A 17,216-nucleotide genomic window follows, 5' to 3' on the forward strand; every position below is an offset into this window, starting at 1 on the left:
GCTTTAGGTGAACATGAAGAATCACTGTGCTTCTGTGATCTGTCTTCATGTCCGCTGGATGTTTGATGTTACCCATCACCCTCTGATAACTACAGAACCTTGTTCAGAGTTTATGCTCTGAAAGATCTGCTTATTTTCCAAGGTCCTCAAACACCCACAGCTTTTTACTGTATGTGACAACCCTTCTGAGAACCCTTGTTGTGACCTCTCCCTTAATGTGTGTGTGTGTGTGTATTTGTGTGTTTGTGTGTGTGTGTTTCCCTCTGTAGAGTCCGCTGTTGTCCGCTCCACCCCTGACCCCCATCCAGCACCAGACTCGCAGCAGGATCCTCCCCCGCACAGACAAGCTCTCCTCCCCCCAAAATTCCTCACTGCTTCTTCCACTGAGTCTGCCAGTAGTCCTACCCCCTCCTCCTCTTCATCCTCTTCTTCATCCTCCTCCTCGTCCTCTGCTCCTGTTTCTGTGGCCAAGCCACCAAGGACTGTCTCCCTAATAGCTGACGACCCGCCTCGACCCTCCCTCGCTGCTTCCTTCTCAGCAGACTCTGACACACCGCCACCCGTCCCTCCCCACGCCAAACAGCCTCCCATCCCTCCGCCCAAACCCAGCAACCGCAACAGCAACCCTGCACTGCTCGGTGAGTTCGTCAGCATCTGCTTCTGCAGTTTTATTGCACCTATAAAATTAGCCTCTCTCTTTATAAACAGCTGCTTTGGTCTTTGTGTCTCTCTCTTTGAGCGATCAGTCAAACAAGCTCCGAAGAACTTTAATAAGGACAGGGAAACTGTACTGAACCTTGGAGAAACAATGGTCTCAAATTGCAAGTCAAATACTGGGTTTAAACAGTCAGCCCCCCACAGAGGAGCATTTATCACTTTGTCATTCTGGCATGAAGCAAAACTGCTGTTGCAGTGTTTCTCATAAGCTGTAGAAATGTATTGAATGCTTTGACTCTTGCACAACTGCGTGTAAGTTTTATTATATATATATATATATATATATATATATATATATATATATATATATATATATATATATATATATATATATATATATATATATATATATATATATATATATATATATATATATATATATATATATATATATATATATATATATATATATATATATATATATATATATATATATGCGCACCAGACATGGTAAACATGTCAAACAGACTCAAGATAAAAGTTACACCTTACCTAAACAGGTTCAGGTCATTAATTATGAAGTGTGTCACTATCAGATGGGAGAGACTAACTTCATTCAATTCAAGAAATTTTCTTTGTCCCCAGTGGGACACGGTTAATTCAGTGGGAAACTAACGACCTACGGTGTAGCAGACAGTATTTACCTTACTATCAAACTTATGTTGAGCTGGCTCACTTCTGATCAGGGATTTCATTTTTTCCAGCCTGAGATATTGTACTCGTAGCTAAAAGGCTCTTTTTACTCAAGCAAAACCACAGTTCTGAGGCGTCAGTTCAGGCTGGGATTAACATGGTATGTTGGGTGTGCGATGTTGGTGCCCACACCTGTTTCAAAGGTGCAGATGATGCTTTTTCTTTGTTGTGGTGTAGCTGTAGTGATTCTTCTTTTTTTCAACAGACTTATTCATCTGTGAGTGGATTAAAGAAGTGAGGAAGACACTCTAGGTGGTGGAGCAAGATATTCTTTGAAAGTACAGCATGTCTAAAAAAAAATTTGCTGATGCAGAAAACTATTATCCCCCTCATCTTAGAGTGAAAGAAAGTTATTGATAGGTAGATTTAATATCAATGTTTTTCATGTTCAGTTGAGTGAGTTCAGATTGCTTTTTAGATGTTATAATGCACCACTTACTGCAGGGTAGGAGTTGTAAATAAAACACACACATGTAGCTGCCTCTAGAAAAATGTCACCAGAGTTTATTTTCTAATGGGATAAAAGTTGTTGTGCTGGTGGTAGTTGTTGTCATTTCCATCAACCTTGTGTTTCTGAAATAAAAACCAACCTCCACATCGTACACGTATTGACTGTAATTACATTGGTTCTCTCCCTAATCGAAGTGTGAGATGAGCCTCTCAGTGAGTCGTCGGCTCGTTGCTGTGTAGGTGTTTTCCAACATGTTGCTGATGTGCGCTCTCTGTGTTGTACAGCCACCGGTCTCTGGGGAGGGGAACGTGCACTGGCTTGTCTATGCAGCCATTCATGCAATACCAGCACTTCTCTGGAGGGCAGATAGAAACTGATTGGCTTTTAGTATTTCATATCCTTTGTCCCAGCATGCCGCAGCTGCTCTTGTTTACAGCCCATCCCATTACTGTCTGTGGCGGTGACACATTCCACTGCCGTTTGTTAGGTGATGTTTCTATGCACACGTTAGTGCATTTCATTTCAGACGGTTACATCCACACTCTCCAGGTGTTTGTTTATCAGACTTCATTGACTGCCTGAGATTACTTTAGTAATGGACTGCGAGTGGGGAGTGTCTGCTTCAGTGTGTTGGACTGTGGAAACTTTGTTCATGTACACACTCAGATAAATATACCTCATGCAAGCTTCTGTTGTCTGTTTTTTTCCCACTGTTGCTACTGTGCTAAGTTTGTACATCATATTGTCAGTTATGCTTTAGTTTTAAAGCTACTTTGTTGAATACATCCCAGAGATTGTAGTCTGACTGATACAGGAGGTTTGAGGCTGTTCCTGACTTTGATATTTGGGAGATTAAAAAGTCAGATGGTAGATAGTAATTTTATTTTACTTACATACACACATGATTTTTTTTTTTTTTTCCTTTTTAAAATTATTTTTGGGCGTTTAGTGTAGAGAGACAGGAAACTGAGGCACAGATAGAGGGCAGTGACATGCAGCAAAGTCTGGTGTGAAGTCTAACCAGGGACATGCTGCTCAGAGCATCAGCACGTGTGCATCTTAACCACACTGGCCAAGACGCTTACTGAGCAGGACATTTTCCTACTGTAAAAATCAACCTGTCAGTGCTCTCTGGTGGAGAAACTCTGGCAAAGTGAAAACTTTTTTCAATCAAATTTATTTTGAAATTTCTCCACTTTCTTGTTACTTATCTGCAGATCTATACACCAGTAAATCTGCAATGAGCTAATACCAGCCTCATAGCTGTTATAGGGAGGAATAAGCTGAGACAAGTTGAAGCATGGTTTCCCTGTGATTAATTTCCTGACAGAAAACAGAAAGAAAACTGTCGTAATGAAAGTGCGTCACTCTGCTCTGGTACTTTGTGTGATCAGGAGAATTCACAAAAGTTTTTTTTTTTTTTTAAATCTTGTGCTGAGTTATTTCTCCACAGAAGTTGTTTATCATCTAAGGATGGCTGTATACTCTGCTTCTGGACAGTGTTATCGTTATCCGACCCCCCCCCCCCCCCCCCCCCCCCCCCCCCCCACCCCTTGTATTCTCTCCCAGCTTGGAATGTAAACCCAGCCCCGTCCCTGACATCTCCACTCATTTTTGCCAGCTTCCTCATTGAACAGGGGCTCTAAGGCCAGGCAGCCTTGTTACTGGACCAGCTGGAGACGTCAGAGTGAGCTCGGCCTCTACCTCTCTCTGCCCGTGTACCTGCAGCGGGCTGGAGGGACCTGCTCAGGTAGCCAGCAGGGCGCCACCCTAGTAAAGCCTGCAGAGCGGTGTTCTAGATCCACCAGCTTCAAAGCATATGGAATACCTCACCTCCATTTTAACACCAGTACTTCATCGCATGTGTATTGCAGCCTTTGGAGATGTTTGCAGATCAACTAACTTACTCTGAATGCTGCCAAGGAAACATTGCATGGAAACTCGATGGATATCTAGTGTGCATTGAATGCGTTTGATCCCAGGACATGTTCATTAAAGACTGTTGATATGTGTGTGTCAAGAGCTCAGCTGTAACAGGTCATCTATATCTGTCCCCGACTAAAACTGTTGTTGCATTTGTGCTTATTTGTGTTAACAAAACTAACTTCACCTGTCTACACAGTGAATGAGCATCTTCACATTCTCATTGCAGAGCTTCTCTCTGTGTGACCAAGTACTGATTATTGCTTTTGGTTGGTTTATCCACAGCGGAGCTTTCACAGCCTGGCAGCGGCGTCATCGTAGTCCCAGCGCCCGCCAAGCGCTCTCCACCGACCCCACCGAAGAGGATGACCCCTGTCACCAAGCGCTTCTCCGTGGATCCTTCCCCTCCCACTCAGATCCCTGAGTCTGCTCCCTCTGACACAGCTGCTGCAGCAGCACTGCTGCACCCTGCTGTCCTTAACAGTGAGGACAAAACAAACGCAGCAGCTCCTCAGACCGCTGCCGACCCTCTGCCGCCACCGCCGTCCCACATACCTCCGTCTCCTCCCAGGGTTCAGTCACTCCAGCCGCCCAGCAGCAACCCTGCCGGTCCTGTACCTGTGCCCAATGTGCCAGCTGATCCCCCCAGCCCAACCACCGAACCTCCCAGCCAGCCTCCAGCCATCCCGCTACACATCCTCATCCAGAGGGCCCTCGCCAGCCCCGGCCCAGCTCAGCCCAACCCAGACGGCTCCCAGAGAGCCCACTCGCTACTGTTTGAGTCTCCCCCAGATTTCCTTGCCGAGGTCGGGGGTAACTCACGGCATTCTCTCCCCATCACTATCGAACCTCTCAGGCTGTAAGTGTCTGACGTTACATGATTATATAACAACATGTCATTGCTTTGAAAGAGGAGCAGCTCTTTAGTTTTATTTTCTTTGGTTTGACCCTAGAGATTTTGATTTAATTCGATATTCCTGTAGCCTCCCTGAGAGTTAACACTCAACACAGGCAGGATTAGCCAGTGACCAGCATCTCGGCTTTAACACAGTTTAGTGGCAGGAAACTATGTGACACATCCAGACAAGCAGAGCTCTAATTTAGTGATCTGAGAAGGATCATCTGCTTTTACAGGTACACACAGCGGCATGTCATCAGTGAAGCTGTGAAAATTAATTCTACTCCATGTCCATTAAATCCATGAAATATAGAGATAGAGAAGCAGAGGGCCAAAAACACAGCCCTAGGGTACTGCATATTTCACATCAGAAAAAAACTGATGAAGTATTAATATTATAGGAAACAGTAACAGCAAGATTTTAACCATGTGAAAGTGAGGTCAGAGACACCAAGTTGTCTTTCTAATTGGTCTAGAAGTATACAACTGTCTAGGAGAGCAGCATTGAGATGGAGTGAGAAATGTACAGAGGTTGAATCTGAATCCATAGTAAGCAGAGAATCATTCACCACTTAAGTTAGAGCTGTTTCAGTGGAGTGACTGGCGCTGAAAAGCAGATTGAAAAGGTTCTAGTAGATTACTGTTCAATATGTGGGCTGACAGCTGCAGACACAGCCCTCTCTCTTGTGCTTTTAAAAGGATGGAGACTCAGAGACTGGTTGATAATTTATCAGAGATGAAGGTGGGATTTCTTCAGTACAGAAGTTTTAAAGCTGGTGTGGGCAGTGCCAGTTGTAAGAGATAAATTAACAATATATAAGGATCGAGGTAGAGACCAGAACCAGAACAAAGATCTTGGAAAACTTTCTGGTAAACGGTTGAGAAGGCAGGACGTAGGTTTAGCAGCCAGAACCTTAGATGCAAAAGAAATATGAGATTCAACCTAATGCTCAGCTGATTCTGCAGAAGAAGCCTTCAGAAACCATGAGCCATACAGAGCCAAAAAGAAATCTGGGATTGTGTTTGTTGTTCCTGATGAAGCAGGAGAAAGCCTCCTTCAGAGCCAGTTTCTGTAGTAAACCAGGGTGTGGACATCTCTGACTGTGTAGTTAGAGGGGTAGCTGAATCCTGGAGACTGGTCTAGCTGTGTTTTTAAGTCACTGGTACAGTTTCCAGTGTCATCAGGATTAGTCCAGCTGGGACATTTAAACATAAATCTGTGTGACAAACTACAAGTGACTAAAATTCAGGACACACTGCTGCTTCAAGTTTGACGTTTTATCTGCCTCTCACTGGTCCTCCAACCTTAGGAAATGGCAAAGCTAAGTGGCTGGAGAACCAACTTTAAATAAAAAGAAAACAAAAAACATTGCTTGTTTGTTTCCTGTGCAGTTGACCTGATGAGTCTGTTGCCCTGAGGCCACCAGCAGCAGTGCAGCACACACACACTGCAGTCAGTCTGCAGAGCTGTGTCTTGTTACCTCCTCAGCAAACAGTTCAGCTTTATTTCCTCAGAGACCCAAAGGGTTGAAAGTTGCCCAGTAGCACTTGGCTACGTATCAGATCAGATCAGAGCGTCAGGGCACAGAAACATGTTGCAGTTTGTTCTTGCCCTTTGATGTTATCAGCGCCATCACAGCTGCTGTGTCTCTGTTCAGGCCAGAGGACGATGACTTCGACATGGAGGAGGAGATGAGGAAGCTTCAGCCTCAGAGGCCTCCCCGCCAGCCTCAGCTGGAGCCCCGCAGCAGGAGGGGTTTGGTCGAAGACCCCAGAGTCAGCGTCATCCCCGAGGGCGGAGGCCCCGGGGACAGCGAGGAGGAGTCTGACTCTGACGGCCCCATCCTGTACAGAGACGATGATGATGATGATGACGATGAGGAAGGCCCTCTAAGTAAGTTTTGGCTTTCTTGTGTTGCTACATGAGGTACAAGGTCTACACAGAGAATAAAAAGAGGTTCAGGCTCTGTTAAGTACAGCAGGAAACAAGAAATGCACAATAAGATACATAATAAAATACAATTCTACATGCATCATTATGGTCAAAATAAGACACAACGATCTTTTGACTTCATACAGTTCTGAGCGCTGTTTCTGAGAAGCATCTTAGGGCTAAGATGATCATAGAAGTCATAAAAGTGCACAAACCATCTTGAGCTTAAAAGTTGTAAAGGTTTGTAAATGATGACACTGATGATGGTGATGATGATGATGATGATAATAGATTATTGAGTAACTCATACCCTCTACTGGGAGGTTAAAAATATCTCAAGACGCTCCAGAATCTGCAGGACAAACACATGTTTTATTTGAGCTTTTCTTGTTGTTTTTGAGTCTATACTTTTATCACAAACACTGATGTTCTTTGTGAAGTGACGTGTGATTTAAAATGAAGGATGTTAGAATGAGGGAATAAGAAAATAAAACAGGTGCACACTCATATTTTTTTTCTTCATAAAATATGAATCAGTTCTGACTGATTTCCTGATGGTGAATCTTCAGGTTGTTTGTCTTTTCATTTTATTTGTGAATGTTGCAGTTGTGGGAAGTAATTACTTCAATTTATTCAAGTACTGCACTTAAGTACAATTCTAAGGCGCTGGTATTTTACTTGAGTATTTACATTTTATGGCACTTCCTGCTTCTGCTTCACTACATAAGAGAGAAAAGAAAATTATTGTATTTTGTTTAATAACTGTGGTTTGACTTTGATCCCTGTTCTTCACCACTGCTACGTTGCTCGCTACAGGCTCAAAAAAATGACTGATATTCACAACAGATGATGTCCATATCTGTGAAAGAAAAAGCCATGACTGCTGGATTTTAGGTTTATTATGAGCTGAAGAATAACATCTGCCTTGAGCAACAGCCAGATCAATTAATTTAATTTCTTACACTGACCCAGCAACATAAATTATAAAGGACACACAACTCCAAGTATGAAACACTCCTTTTATGTTGTTTAAAACACCTTGTGATGTATGTATTGTTAATATATGGCACAGATTACTGATTATTAAATATGCATCATCAGCATCATCTTCAGCACCACGGACAGCTAAAGTTAATGGCTGCTGTGGGAAGAACATTCAGAGAAGCACTTACAGAAAACCTCTAAGCTCAGTCATAGTTTGTGGCCACCACTTTATACTGCACACTGTGTCTAATTTAACATCATATGAATAGTAACACAATATAAATGAGGAAGTGCACAGAAGACAGCTTTGTTTAACAGCATGTGCTCCATCAGGTCTGTGTCTATAAGTACATGTGTCGTGTGTGTGTGTAACAGGTGGGCTGGCGAGCCGTGTGAAGAGGAAGGACACGCTGGCCCTGAAGCTGGAGAGACAGGAGAGACAAGAGAGGGAGGAGAGGGACACGCAGGAGAACCACGACGGCATGAGTTGGCGCAACAAGGAGCAGTGGTTGGAACTGAGGAACAAGATCGGCACGACACTGACACGGTAAAAGACTCTCACCACACCAGCTGACTGATGTACATGATACTGATTTATAGCCTCATCGTGAAATACAATGTGGCAAGTCACTGTCAGCCGTCTGATGTAATAGCTGTCACACACTTCACTTGACTGATCACGTCCATTATTGATGGTGTGAATTCATCCAGTTTGAGAGTTCGTCAGCTGAAACTCTCCTGATAAAACATGTATCATATCAGGTGTTAAAAATTGGTTAATGAGCAGCGTTGTCCATCTTCAGGCGGCTGAGCCAGAGGCCGACGGCAGAGGAGCTGGAGCAGAGAAATATTCTTCAAGGTGAGACTCTCCCTCCATCTCTCCTTCACCTCTTCACTCAGTTTTTTTGTTGTTTATTTGCTTTCAGTTCCGCAGCAGCACAAAATCAAACTTTTCATCTGTCTGCTCTATGCTCAACCTACGGCTAATGTGTTTATTTTTTTTAATGTGTTTTTCCCTTCTTGCCTCAGGCAAACTGTTAGTCACTAAACACACAGCAGTTTGTATAATATTGGTTTTGAGGTCGGGCTGTATTATAGGTTATTTATAGGAAATTGTGCCTGATTTGAATAATAGTGCAGCTCCAGGGACCAGATGTATAAACCGTGTGTATGTGTCACATAAAGTGGTATTTCTAAAGAATAAGATGCAGGCAGAGTGTACGCACCTCGTGCTCGCTTCACACCAGACGGACACGTATTTCTACGGGAAGGTCATGTGATGTCATGGAAAAATAAAGTGAGAGGGACTGAATCAAATATCCATCCAATATTCTTTTAGGCTGTTTCTGTTTTTCAGTCTGCTGACCTGACAGTTTAAATTCTAGCCATCAAATACATATGGTAATTTTATTTTAATGACCCCCATGTGCCCACATCTATATTTTTTATTTCTTATTTATTTGATGTGTTCCCTCGTTTCATCACTTCCTCATGTTTATGATCTTTTATCCTCCTGTATGAGGCACATGAATCTCAGACAGAGAAAAGATGCTTTGTAGCAGATTGAGCTGCAGCTCATTTCCATCCCTGGGCAGTTAGACGCCAACACTAGCACAACCAACGCAGTTGGTCAAGTTTGATATTAGTGCTATAAACCAAACTATTGATCACTCGCTGACACTGATGACAATAAGTGAGATCAAGTTGTGAGTTACTGGCTCAACACGTGCTGTAAAAAGTGCAGCTATCCATAATGGCTGAGTGCCAGGATGGCTGTGCAAGGACACCACTGGTCTTGCAAATCATTTGGTAACCATGGTAACTGCACAAGCACACGAGTGCATGGATTTTCCCTGGTCACTGAAGACTGTAGTGTGTTGTGCTTGTAGTTTGTTGGTCCATGAAGTCCATCACAAAGTGTGACAGAGTGATGTTATGTCCTGTAAAGTTGCTTGTTCTTCCTGTCTCCACCTGTCTGTCATTATTTATAACATGCAGTGTCATAATAAGTTTATTTAATGTTATTTAGTTTCAACAGAAAACATAAATCTACAGATTAGTTCTGCATGACCTGCTGTCAGTCACCAGACTCTGAAATTCTTCACTCCTCTTGGTTCGTTTGTAAAACTAGCATTGTCCAAAATGAGCTTTTTTATCTCATTAGCCATTAACTATATAATTCAATCATCAAATCATCATCATTTCCACATCACTGCTGTGATGATATAAATAATGGGAATATTGTCAAAGTCCCGATCAGAAGATACTGGATCACAGATTCTAAGGAATTTCTGTGACAAGTATTCACCTGTCAGTTTATTAGGGACACCTAGATAAAACTGATGCAGTATAAAACAACAGACCTGTGACAAATCTTTGTTATGAGGATTATAATGTTCAGGTTTTGATTGTATCTGATTTATTTTATTGGTGGTTTTGGAGGCTGAAGTCTATGGAACGGTTACACTGTACTGGGTTATACTGAGAGGTGTTCCTAATATTTTGTCCATCCCATTTATATGAATTAGGGTTGACAAAACCACAAATTACAGCCTCCAAAACGACCATCAGAATAAATCACACCTCTGAAACAGTTTCAATAAGGACTGAACATTATAATCCTCAGGATGGAGATTTGTTGTCTGGTGCTGTATTATACTGCATCAGTTCTATCCAGGTGCACCTAATAATTCAACATGAGTGAAGGTAAATTTAATCACTGAACTGGAGAATCAGTATTTGTACTGAGGAACTTTAATTAAAACTTTAAATGGCTGTGACATGACTTTATTTCACCAGTGGAGTAATACGCAGTGAAGACAAGTAAAAATTATTTAGAGACTGTAACAACACTCGTTAACTTCAGTTTAAGCCATTTTCTCATTACAACGGCCAAATAACATTTGATGACACATGATGTAATGTTACGTTACCATAACAACAGCGGTGCATAAATGACTTGTTCCACCTGTTAGTAATCCTAATATATCAGCGTTGGTGTAGATACAAAATAAACAAAACGCTTAAATAAATCACTCAAGATGCTTTTGCTTCAGTGTGGTACTGATGTGATGCAGGGCCTGGGCCTCCGTCTGAAATACTCCCACACCTCAGGTGAGAGTGTGCAGGTTTTGTAGCTGCAGCTTGCAGACCTTGATGGAGCGCAGCCATCTTAGCGGCGCATCGCTGTCGTGGCGTCCAATTGTTGTTGAATGTTTCTTTCTTTCTGTTTCTTAAGGAACACTCAGTGAAACGGTTTTGTGCTGCATTTCCCAGGCCCACAGGAATCCACACACAAAGTCTGATGAGCGGTTCTCGAGAAAATGGAGATTCCTCCATTTATAGTTAGAAACCAGTGCGAAAAGTTACTGAACTCTACCGTAACTAAAAGACAACATCCATACAACACATGAACATTTCCAGAAGACTCCCTGTAGTAAAACTTTACTTGAATCCTAGAACCAGGTCTGAACATAATGGGTCTCAGAATCTGTCAGCAGGTTTTGATCCGGGATTCCTACCTCTTCACTGTGTCTTGCTTGTCCTCAAATGACTGTACCAAGATGACGCGTCTCACTCCTGCTACAACAATGCTGCGCCTTGTGCACAGTGAGGCGCCGAGTACAGATTCCTGTTACCACGGCGTGCCGACAGCAGCTCAGATGAAATCTATCTGACTGGCCTCAGTGTTTCCCCTCACTCATGGAATGTGTTCTCCTCCCGCAGCCAAGAATGAAGCGGATCGGCGACTAGAGAGGTGCGAGATCAAACGGAGGCTCACCAGAAAGGTCAGGATGCAATGCAACTGTATCTTACATTTGACAGTGTATCTGGGTTTGTCATCGTCACTGTTATGAACATCTGGCTTCAATACCCCTGTTCATTTTGCCATCAGCTGTCTCAGAGACCCACAGTGGCCGAACTCCAGGCAAGGAAGATCCTGCGCTTCCACGAGTACGTCGAGTGCACCCACGCTCACGACTACGACCGGCGAGCAGATAAACCGTGGACCAAGCTCACTCCTGCTGACAAGGTGAGACTCAACACATCCCCACCTACACAACCCCAACACCCACACCTCTCCTCATACTAACAGGGCTTTGTTGGTTTGAGCTTCTTAGCAGGAGCGAGCCTGAGCCCTGTGCGGTTTTTTTTTTTTTGGTTTTTTTTTTTGGTTTTTTTTTCAAGCAGATTCACTATTCAGGAAGAATACCAGGAATTCAACAGGGATGTTGCTTAATGACTGAATCGAGTTTTACCAAATGAATTAACCAGGTCCGGTGAAAATATGAAGGTGGAAGTGACATGACTTCAAGTTCTGGTATCCCAACAGGGGAAAACTAATCTAAATACACGGAGCTTTGATCACACACTCTCTCTCCTCCTTTGTGCGTTGGTATAAACGGATAAAGCTGTTCCCGCTGAAGAGCTGTGTCTTTCATGTCTCCTCTCAGGCTGCCATCCGCAAGGAGCTCAATGAATTCAAGAGTTCAGAGATGGAGGTCCACGAAGAAAGCAGGATCTATACCCGGTCAGGCTCGTAAACAGCACCACATCAATAATTCCCCTCACCTGTTTTCTAAGTGTAGTCAGCAGACTTGTCAATATTTCATTAGTTATGTTTTTTTGTTGTTGTTACAGCCTTGAAGCATCCAGAATAACCTGTTGACCTTTTCCCTCTCGTTCCTCCAGGTTCCATCGGCCTTAGCTGTCCAGTGACGCACATAGACCGGGAGTATCCCCACTATAAACTGAACATGTGGTTTGAACATGTGGTTTGTTTTTTTTGTTGTTTTTTTTTTCAAATGACTGCCTGCTAACACTCTTCAGCTGGAGACATCCCACTGTCGCTGATAAACTGGAACCAAAGCAAAAGAAGCCACAATCAGTTTTAACCACACCTGGTTCTCAAACATGCTCTAGTTCTTAGACTGTGGAGTTCAGGACATGCAGGAGTCCATTTGGCACCGGGGGCCAACACTAAAGAGCAAGGGGTCCGTCCTCGCTCCCTCCCACTGCTGGAGACTCAGAACGAGTTTGAACTGAAAGGATAACTCTCGAAGGGTTATCTCACGGTCTCCCTCAGAGGAAACCACTCTCACCACGCCTTTACCTGCCTTCATGATACAGTCTCTCGCTTCCTGGCAGAGCAGGAGATGATTGTAGCACTGATGACGTTGCCACTGAGTGAATCTGGGGTCTGTTTAAACACTGTTTATATGTGCATGTTTGGTACTACAAATGTCCGACCAGAGCCTTACTCCTCACGTGATCTAACACACATGTAACTTAAGATGTGAAAGATGTTGGTGCAGTCGTAGCTTCTTCTGAATCAACAGTCGAGCTCTGAGCGTAGACCCTCGGAGCACTGATTCAATCTAATATCCTAACATCTGTGCATTTTACTGTATTTTCTTGATCATTTAAATGATTCTCATCGAGCACATATCACTAAATTATCTTCTAATAAGGCACCTTAATGTTCTTTAATTGGGTGTATAGAAAATTTAAAGGTTTCAAGCCTCAAATTCGTTGTTTATAATAGAATAATTGAAGCAGGAAAATGTACATATTTTTATTTTCCTGGCTGTTTTATGGTACTTTATATATGCAAGTCAGTAGATGGCTGCAATTGTATAGATCACTATGTAGATTTGATTAACTTTATATTGTATATCTACAGTAATGCTGACATGTTTTAATTGTAAAGTATTTCTCAAATGTAATTTTCCAAGTAGTAATGGTACAAAATGTCTTTTTTTTTTTGATACAGAGATCTTTGAACTTTTTTGCAACCACACTGTGTAAATGTAAACAATCCACAAAGAAATTACAATAATCTATGATTTTCATTTCAACATGTTGTGATTATTTCAGTCTCTAACAGCAAGTTTACTCACTATTGTTACAGTGATTTTGAATGAATGATACATTAATTACATGGCCTCTTAAAATGACCACACGAGGGCACTGTTATATAAATTCACAAATGAACACAACACTATCTCAGTGCTTTAATCCAATAATGTGGTTTTAGATAAAGAAAGTCATGATTAAAATAATGTCTTCCCTCACAGAGTCCTGGGCCTGTGTGGCTCACTGTCCTTAATTGAAGAGTAATTTGCTTCAGATAAGTGCGACTGACATTTCTTTGAACAAACGCATCGTTTGTCCCCTCAGCCTCCCCCGTGATGCTAATTAGCAGCATATCGACATGGAGTCAGTCAACAGGGGACGCAGCCCTCCTCCACTTATCCTTCAGATCGCAGCTGAATGTGAAATGATTATTAAAGCGCAGTGATGAGAGAGATGAACTTTTCATTTGGTCTTAGTTTTAGAATCATCAGATCCTGCTGAACAACAGCAAGTTCTCAGGTACAGAAAGACTGTAATTAATCAGTTTATAATGAACACTAAGCTGTGAATGCCCTTACTTCAATCCACAAATATTTATTTATAGAGAAATATCAAAAGCCCGTAACACACACCAACAGTAGGGACAACATGTGATCTGATATTTGGATACTGGATTTGGATGTTTTACCAAAAGATTAGATTATTTAGATTAGATTCTTCATCCCACAAAACAATCAGGGAGGCGTCTGATCTGGCACAAGCCATGAAGAAATATCTCCTGCGACAAGAAGAACGAGGAGTCCTGCAGCAGTTGGTCTGGCCCCTGCATAGCTCTGATCTCAACATCATGGAGTCAGTCTGGGATCACATGAAGAGAACACACTGAGACACCAAATATTGATTTTTGAATTGTTGTTTTTCCTCTCTCTTCTTTTACTTCACTTTATATGAAGTTATTGATGAATATATACAGGGATAGATACATACACTAGGGCTGAACAATTAATCAAGATATTATCAAAACTGCAATATAGCCAAGTGCAGTATCCAAAAGGTGACACAACATAACACAAATGAAGCGTTGTGGTGATACAGAGATGCCTGGGGCTGCAAATCATATTCTCCAGATGTAAGGGAACATGGTTGACTGGTGCAAGCCCCAACAAAAATCCCTTCATCATCATTCATTTATTCTTCCAGTGAAAATGAAATGCAAAAATTCCCACTCCCACCAAAATCGTGACTCAATCACAATCACAATACAGGCCAAAGTAATAGCAGTAATTTTTGCATATCGTTCAGCTCTAATACATACTGTACTGTACCTGTACTGTATCAGTGGTCTATTTAGCTACATGAAATGGCACCGTCATGCTCAGGCTGCTTCTAAAATATCTAATTTATCACGTAGCACACAGCTTCAGATAACCCTGCTGAACTCCAGCATGTCCCTGTGATAGTAACATCAAAAAACATCTTTATCTTCATCCTTTTGTCTGTTTTAATTTACACCATCAGTGACAAAATGAATTGAAAACCATCACCTGAAAAAAAAAGTGTCTATCTTCCCAATGATCTTTAGTTTTTAGTATGAAATGATGTGATTTTGTTACTATCTCGCCAGAGCTGAACATGGAAACTGCCTCAACATTCCCTCTTTGTTTGAAACAACAAAGGGGATGAATTGAATTAAAAAGATTAGTTTTGCAAGATAACTACTTGATTTCATAAACTCGGATGGCTAAGGGCTCGTTCTAACTTCAGATAGAGAGAACAAGGACCAGACATATTGGGATGCAGGTGCTTTACAATTAGTGATAGGTGGTCTCCATGTGCCCTGATTTAGAGCGGGCCATACCAGGTCAACCTGTGGGTTTGATAAGGTGTATTGGTCCCTTCGCAGGCTGGTTTAAATGAATCCTATAATTACATTAACTCTCAGCATTGTGGGTCCTTATCAACAGGTTGTCAGAAGACTTCTCATTTCTAAATTGGTTTGGTAGTTATCACACTGTCAAGCCTTTCCTGCAGTGGGACATGTGTGGAACTAATTAGAGCTGCTGACATCCTGGCCAGTAGCCTAAATGTGGCCAGAGATGGGAAACAGTGGGACTTGTATACTTCTTTAACTTGTTTTTATCAATGCTAGGCTGGGTTAGTGTTAGCTTCACCATTTTAGTCCAGACTGAAATGGCTTGACAAACCACTGGATGAATTACCATTAAAATTTGCTACAGATAATTATGGTTCAAAGAGGATGAATCCCAGTGACTTTGGTGGTCTTATGACTTTTCCTCCAGCACTTAAGTGTAGTTGACATTTGTGGTTTACACTGAGATATCTCAGCAACTGTCAGATGAATTACAGTGAAATTTTGATACAGATATTCATGGTCGCCAGAGGACGAATCCCAATGACTTTTGTGATAGTATGACTTTTCCACTTGTGTCACCATGAGGTTGACATCTGTGGTTTTAAGTGAAATATCTCAGCGACAATTGGGTGATTTGCCATGAAGTTTTGATACAGATATTCGTGGTCCCCACAGGATAAAAGCCTAATGACTTTGGCGGCCTTATAACTTTTCCTCTAGCATTAACATGGAGTTGGCATTTGTGGTTTTCAGTGAAATACCTCAGCAAATCCCTTTAATTTTTTCCTCACCAACCACCATCATTAATGCATTCAGTACTCTGGTTTAAGATCAAATACCTCCAAAAGTAATGACAGTCACAACTGCATTAGTGGATGAAAGAGAAGAGATTTCTACGGAAAAAAACAATAAATGTTGTGCGAGCACAGCCAAAAACTGTTTGTTCCTTTCCAATGAGCAACACCTGTGCTTTACGGCATTAATTATCTCCTGGCAGTGTAGGCCTTCAACTGCTCACCCCACTGCTCTGAGGAGTATAACACAACTCAAATACATGGCTCCTACATGTGGTACGGCTCAGTGGATGGCAGTGTTGCTTGGTCAGTCAGTTCAAAATGACTGTTGATTGATTGTAAGATGCTCCTCCTACATCTGGACCTGTTTTGGCGCATACTCAGATAACCACCAAGAAGACTCGGGTTGATAACAGACAGAATCAGCCCAGATGTTGAAGTTGCATCTGACAATCATATTGTATATAGACATTCATGGTTCCCTGATGATGAATCCTAAAAACTGGTGATCCCGTGACTTTTCAGCACCATCATTAGATCAAAATTATAATTCGCAACTATCAGCATGCTAACACACTAAACTAAGAGGGTAAACTCTTATCTTGTTCCTTTGTTGTTTGCCTTGTTGTCACTTGAGCAAACTCGGTGGGGACAAATAAAAGCAAAAATTAATCTTATAAATGAGTTACATTGCTTTTGACAGGAATATGACTTAAATCCTCAATTTTACATCATGAAGATAAGTCAACCTTCAAATGTTGGACATTATTTCCACATAAAATCATGATAATGCGTCACAAAATAAAAGCAGAATAATTTTTACTTCTATCTGCTCCAGTAAAGCATGGAAATTACACAGCAAGAAAAACAAAATCCGCTTTCTGTTCTCAAAAACCAACTGAGCATGAATGTATGATTAGCAATAAATCCAAAATGTTGAAAGCAAGTACGTGACATATTATGTTCTTGTAGGAAAAAGAGAAAAAATGAGCTGAACTCCACGTCATCTTGGATATGAGCATTCAATATTTATGACTGCACTGGAGCAATGAAAATTTTATGTCCAATTTGTTTTCCTGGAGACTAATCAATGC

At 41.8% G+C, this 17,216-nt stretch overlaps 1 protein-coding gene across 8 annotated transcripts in view; it reads left to right on the plus strand.

Moving 5' to 3' along the window:
• The window catches only part of phactr4a (phosphatase and actin regulator 4a), a 35,141-nt gene extending 21,684 nt beyond the window's left edge, over positions 1-13,457 (plus strand). For 7 of the 8 annotated variants that reach the window (XM_071499604.1, XM_071499605.1, XM_071499601.1 and 4 more), the window contains 10 exons: positions 270-638; positions 3,483-3,611; positions 4,070-4,643; positions 6,341-6,576; positions 7,975-8,146; positions 8,403-8,458; positions 11,326-11,387; positions 11,495-11,632; positions 12,054-12,130; positions 12,292-13,457. In XM_071499604.1, coding sequence (XP_071355705.1) covers positions 270-638; positions 3,483-3,611; positions 4,070-4,643; positions 6,341-6,576; positions 7,975-8,146; positions 8,403-8,458; positions 11,326-11,387; positions 11,495-11,632; positions 12,054-12,130; positions 12,292-12,307 — 1,829 coding nt within the window. In that variant the 3' untranslated portion in view covers positions 12,308-13,457. The remainder of the gene's footprint in view (positions 1-269; positions 639-3,482; positions 3,612-4,069; positions 4,644-6,340; positions 6,577-7,974; positions 8,147-8,402; positions 8,459-11,325; positions 11,388-11,494; positions 11,633-12,053; positions 12,131-12,291) is intronic. The other variant, XM_071499606.1, reaches the window with a different exon arrangement.
• The last annotated feature ends 3,759 nt before the right edge of the window (positions 13,458-17,216 follow it).

The sequence above is a fragment of the Trachinotus anak genome, unplaced genomic scaffold (genome assembly GCF_046630095.1).
Source record: "Trachinotus anak isolate AG129_WGS33_773 ecotype Australia unplaced genomic scaffold, CSIRO_AGI_Tana_v1 ptg000016l, whole genome shotgun sequence".
Taxonomy (NCBI): Eukaryota; Metazoa; Chordata; class Actinopteri; order Carangiformes; family Carangidae; genus Trachinotus; species Trachinotus anak.